Source organism: Chelon labrosus (assembly GCF_963514085.1).
Source record: "Chelon labrosus genome assembly, chromosome: 4".
In the NCBI taxonomy this organism is placed as follows: domain Eukaryota; kingdom Metazoa; phylum Chordata; class Actinopteri; order Mugiliformes; family Mugilidae; genus Chelon; species Chelon labrosus.
In genome coordinates this window covers 10,980,322-10,986,534 of record NC_140340.1, presented here as the reverse complement: position 1 = coordinate 10,986,534, position 6,213 = coordinate 10,980,322, and the positions used below count along the sequence as shown (strand labels likewise).

The 6,213-nt window shown below is 40.3% G+C and overlaps 1 protein-coding gene across 1 annotated transcript; it reads right to left on the bottom strand.

Annotated features, from left to right (window-relative positions):
- Positions 1 to 829: 829 nt before the first annotated feature.
- cUnh1orf159 (chromosome Un C1orf159 homolog) lies at positions 830 to 5,741 on the bottom strand (the record flags this gene model as incomplete). Its single annotated transcript, XM_084542924.1, has 9 exons — positions 5,022 to 5,741; positions 3,558 to 3,639; positions 3,381 to 3,465; positions 2,289 to 2,384; positions 2,145 to 2,201; positions 1,857 to 1,991; positions 1,682 to 1,707; positions 1,519 to 1,543; positions 830 to 933 (listed from the first exon to the last, which is right to left on the bottom strand). The coding sequence occupies exons 2-9, from the start codon at positions 3,627 to 3,629 to the stop codon at positions 830 to 832; spliced, it is 600 nt and encodes a 199-aa protein (XP_084399050.1). The 5' UTR covers positions 3,630 to 3,639; positions 5,022 to 5,741.
- Between the last annotated feature and the right edge of the window lie 472 nt (positions 5,742 to 6,213).

Below are 6,213 nucleotides of genomic sequence, written 5' to 3'. Positions count from 1 at the left end.
TAATAAATACAACGGCAAGAATAAAAATACAATCGAACAAACAAACAACTGTCAATACAGTTCCCACGGTAACTCCCCCCTGCAACATCCTGGTCCACTAAAAGAACTTGAATGCTGTTAGACACATTGTCGATTTGAAGCAGTAACACTCAGTGCATGGTTACAAAATGCATATAAATAGCACAAATGTAAAAAAAAAATAATAAAAATTTTAACTGTGCTCCCACTTTATGCCCCAAAACACCCACAGCTGCTGAACTTGGTCACTGGCTCCATTTGGCTTTTTTTTTTTGCTGGAAATGAGAAATTAACTTTTGTCCTAAGCTAAGTGGCTTCTGACTTACGCCTTCATAATTTACACAAAGGCATGAGAGTGATGCTGATCTTTTCATCCAACTCTGTCAGACTATTCCTTTATAACAGACAGGTCCACACATTCACACATTTAAAACTTCTTACTGTCAGCGCTTCCACTTATTGAGCGACTTTCATTCATTGCAAAAAAAATAAAAATGACCGAAAATATAACCCAACCCGTCACGTTTCTAATAGACCACAAACTGTTTATCCTGGGGCATAAACACGAATGTGCTTCTTTCCAAAGATAATGATCACAGATAAGCGGGAGCGGGAGATTGATGGGTTGGTTCCTGGATACTTTTTAAACTCTTATTCTATACAGACGAAGCAACAGCCCTAGAGACGCAAACGCAGCAGAAGCACATTCACGTACATTTTCCTGGCCTTTCTCGATTCTTCTGAAACGTCACGCAAAACAAAAATATAACCTCGCTCCTGAGCTCTCTGTCCCCCCCCCCCCACCCCCCACCTACACATTGTAGACTTGGGTCGTGGACTCCGTGGGTATGGTGGCACGGTTCGTTGTCGACGTCGCAGAGGGCCGCTCCCTTCGGACATATCTTGGCTTTCTCACTTCAAAAGAAAGAAAGAAATGCTAAATTATGCAGGAGGATCAAGAGTCTATCATTCACTCTGCTGAGAGGGCGATTTTGCAGGACAGGTTGTCAGTCATTTCCCTCTGGCAGGAGGCTGCTGCCCATTTACGACAAAAATCTCCTACTACAATGTGCAACTGGACTCATGAATAACCACCTCCATGCACACCACCCCAATAATTAATACATTAATGGACAATCTGTAGTTCTTTTTCTATTTAAATCCAGACTTCTTTTAAGATATTCTTTGTATTATTACAAAGACTTGTGTTTTTGTACCACTCACCGAGACACATTCCTTGCATATGTGACCGTACTTGGCAATAATTCAGATTCTGATTCTTGCACTAAACTTATGTTTAGTGCTTTTTTTTTTGTGCAATTAGAAACTAAAATGCGTCCTTCTGCATACAAGCCTTTCATTGTTGCAACAGTGCTGACCTCAGAGCTGCAGCACTCGCCACAAAAAAAATACTCTCCTGGCACCACGTAACACCATAACCCGTTTTGCAGGAGTTTCAAAGCAGGCAGTTCACACAGTAAAACACTGAAGTCGTCCTACCTGACGAGGAAGGGATCATGACGGCCTAGAAGGGGGGAAAAAAAGTTTTAAGTATTAGGTTTTATTATTGTAAAATTATTCATTGCAATAAATAAAATATTTAGCGGTATATACACAAAGCTCTAAATGGCAGCTCAGCTACAAAACAATAAAACGGACTTACTGTCTCACTTGGTTGGAATATGAAGGCTGTAAAAGCAGACAAAAAACATCAAATTATTCAAATCAAATCAAAGCAGCAACTTTGCGGTCTGCATCTTTCTCCAAGCACTTTGATGCTTCATTCACTATTTAGGATTTGCTGCACGTGGAGGGACAACGGGAGTCGTGTAGCTCACCCTTGTTGCGGCGGTAGAAGATGCTCGGGAGCCGGTTGGAGCGTTTGAGGTAGAAGAAGGAGGCAACAGAGAGGATCAGGAACAGGCTGATCAACAGCGTTCCCAGGAGAAGAGAGGCTGCCACGCCGGGGCCTCCTGCAACGAAACACAAGCACGGGGCAGATATCACCGACGAGAGACGTGGCCAACATCTCGCCAACATTTATTAAAGCACCATAAGTCTCATTTACACATGAACAGATAAACAATAAAGAGTAATAATCAATGCAATAACTGCGTACATCTTACCAATTTTAGGAATGACAGTAGTTACGGTTGTATGATTTTTGCGCTCCACCGTGTAGTCTAGAAAGAACAAAACAGAGGCGAGTGAAGCGGGACAATTCAGCATTCACATGGCTGCCGACTTAAAAACTCTCAGAGAAACCTTACTGTAGGTGCACACGGTTATGTTCTCCAGATCCACAGCTGCTGAGTCGCAGAATATGCAGACAGTGTTGCCGTTGTCAAGGACACGCAAGAAGCATCCTGAGGAAATCAAGAGAAGAATATACTGCACACTGTTGGACTTTTTTTTCCTCTTTTTTGAGGTTAGTTTATTCTTAAAATAGCTGAGGTAGGAGAAATCATAATATCGCATACTTCCCTTATCATAAATTAATTGGTGTTTTTAACATTTTTAAATGATGTTACTTTCCTTTCTACACATTAACCAAGGATAAAGTTACCATGTAAGCAAGCACATACAGCAAACACAAGCCAGCTGTTACACATGTCTCCTGTGAGAAATTCTCCTATCACCATGCTGTTAAATTATAACTAAAAATCAATCCATCAGTGTTAATATGTCATTCAGTGTTTGCTGAATGCATGCAGACTCTGTATTTCTGCTCATGCATCTCGACATCCGGCTGTGCAATAAATCAAGTCCACTGTGTACAAAAGCAGTCATATAACTTTAAGCCTGTTCTCACTTCCTCTCCTGTTGCTCGTTGTTGCATTACACTTAAATTACTAATAAAATGGCAAATCTATTACTAAAGACAACCACACTCATGCACCCAGGCATAGCTGTATTTGAATAAGCACACTAGTTCAAATTTTAATACCAGCATCCAACTTTGTCTTGCGCTCAGCATTGTAACCTGGCAGGCTCAGAAGTCTGAAATAAAAGTCAGTCATACTGGCCACCGGTATGAGGAACAGCTTACATTTATCTAAAGGTGGTTAACAGCTTGAGTAAATAATTATCTTACTGGGGAATAATGTGAAAAAGTTTAAAACTGGACCAAACATCTCGCATGCACAAGGAAAGGCCTTGTTGCTAATTTAAATTATATTTTACTGACTGTGTCTCATCTCTAACATGTTGAATACTACCGAGGTGCAGCTCTACACTCAGTGTTCACAACGGCCTTTGGCTAATCTCATACTGGTGGTAGTGGTGGTGTTAAAAGGGGTCAACATTCTTGGTGACGTTCTGCATAATGCCGGTGACAAGTCGCTGAAAACACCCCGCGTTACCTGGTTCACAGTGAGTGTCATTGGAACATGAACTGTTGGTTCTCTGCTTCTCGCTGCAGCACTCAAGTGAGTTCTGATGTAGAGCCTGCGAGCAGAAATATAGATTAGCAAATCAGTTCAACCTGAACCAAGAACACGCAGGCCTTTTGGCCTTTTGGTATGATGTCCATTTTCTACCTTAGTCACAGGTGTCTCAGGTCTGATAAGAATCACAGTGGCAGCCAGGACCAAGAGGAATGACAGAGCCATACTCAAACCCCTTGGAGATTAAACAGACTTGGATTAGAGAGGCACATAACCAATGCATGTTAAAGAAAAATATTTTGTTTACCTATTATTCAGCTGTTAAGTGATAGCCATTTGTGTTTCCACAACTATTTTCACTTGAATTTCGTTCATTTGATAAAAAAATATCAGGTCTTACAATATTTATTCCTCGCCGGTTCATTAGGTACACTAGTGAGGGCGAATGTATTTTAATAAAACAGCCCTGCACTAAATCGCCCTTTATGACCGATATGAAGATGTAGCTTGTGGTGCTGTTAAGTTGTAATGAATTCAAGACAAATGTGTTTCTGTTAATTTAGAATTGACAATTCAATAGTACCAACAAACCACAGATTTGACAGCTGAATCAACAGCTCTTGCACTTATCTTTTAAACAAATTGTGAATGTGATAACCTTCATGAAGCAGAGCTGGTCGAGCTTTTAGTTTCTTGTTTTTTTCACTATGTTTACTGCACCAAAAATCAGGACAAATTGTATTCGCGAGCATTGTTGCAATAAATCTGATTCTGATCAATAACTTTGACTGGGCACATAGTAGGACTATCTATTTATCCCCTTATTTGGCATTTCATTTAGCATTCTTTTGCTATCTTGTGTAATTTAAATGTCTGTTTCACACAGGAAATTAAACCAACCAGTACTGTTTTGTATTGTGTCACAAAAATGTAACTGACACCCACAACTGTGCCTTGCTAAGCTATGTCATTAGATTATGTCGGCTGTACTTTCATAGCCTGTTTACAGGTTTTGCTGCCCTCCCTCATGAATGACAAAACAGCTTCAGGGAGCTGTCTCTTTTCTAAACATAAAGGCTATTAAATCCCTTAACTTGGCTGAAATCACAACAGACTTAAGTTAGGTTAAAAAACTAACTAGCCACAAACAGGACAACAGTGTTTATGTTTGATATAAACCAGCTTTTAGCCACTCACGAGCAGTTTGAATACACATAAAGGCAGTCTTACAAAATAAACTACAAATTCTTTTTTATTCTTATGTGTTAGACCTAACAATACATTTTAAGGCAAATACGCGACTTCAAGAGTGAAGCTAACGTGTCGGAAGACTAGGCAACACAACACAACATAACATGCTAACGCCAGTGGAGTAACACAAGGTGCTCGGCTAGCTAGCAGCACCTGTCACTGGGATGAAGTTATCATGTAATTGAGCTAGCAGTCACAGCTAAAACACGGAGGTCAGCGTTAGTCCTCCTCTGTTGATCCTAAATCCATCTCACGCCGTCGGACACGTTGACGCTCGCAGGATCACCGATGTGTTTACAATCACAGAATCTGTAGCTGCGCAACCACTGAATGTCTAAAAAGAAAAAAAAAAAAAAGTTAACTCACCTGTCACAAAATACACCAGGCTTTGGCCTGAGCAAACTCCTAGGTGTGGTTTAATAACAGGCGGATCTGGTCCGCCGCAGAGGTATTACCACACCGTCACTTGTATCTCCTGGCAGATTTGTCATCAAACACGCCTCCGCAGTTCAGATACTGGACAGATAACCCTACAACGAGAGAGGCTCGGGGCTATTTGCTTTCATCTAGCATGCTCACTTCCGGGGACGCTTTTCAAAATAAAAGCCACGAAACTCCGATTTTAATTATTCATTGAGGGAAAGAAGGAATGACTCAATGGATAAGACTTGAGCGACGATGCAGATATAAATACACCCATCCTCCTCTCCTCGCCAAAATGTTTTCATTTACGGGTACTTCATTAGATTAGTAATAATCCTGCATTGTATGACATTCTATGACATTATTAACTCATCATTGAAGGAAAATACATGAGCCATCTCAATTCCAGCAGGGGCACTGCAACTGAATAGAGCGCAACAAACTAATTAATTATATTAGTCGCGTCAGAATAGAACAAGTCACAATATTTGACCTCAGAATTTGCACGAAACAGTGTTTTTAGCCAATACCAGTCAGCCAGTGTGCATTATGTATGATCAGACACAACTGTTTTAGGAATGTGCATAACATAGCGTGCTGTAGCCGAGACTGAAACCAGTTATGCATTAAAACGGAAATGTGAGGCACCACTTTGCTAATCTCATTTAATCCACAACAAAAGACCCTTTCATGACGATCTTGTTTTGACAGTTGCGTTTCTTTCAAGCTCCCAAACAAGCAACAACCTGAGGATTTACTTTTGAAACTGATTTCGATTAAGCTACAGATATATCCCCAAATTAAAACATAAAGTAAAAAATAAGTAAATACACGGAGTTTGTGTTTGTTGTGTCTGATGTCCAGTCTCTGGCCCTACCATGCAGTAGCAGTTGGAACTTTTCCCACGGCTCCTGAATGCAGCTTAGCCTCGTTCTAACAGTCCAAAGAGCGGGAGATTTAAAAAGAGATTACAGTCAATTTTCTACGGACACTTGTTCATCACGTCTTTTTGAACGGCGAGTTAATTTAAAATGTATTCTAATTATTTAATCTAGCATAGCATTTTTAACCTGATTAACGTGTATTAAATGTTTAGTGAGATTTCCCAGCATTAAAGTGTTAGCTAACGAAGCTT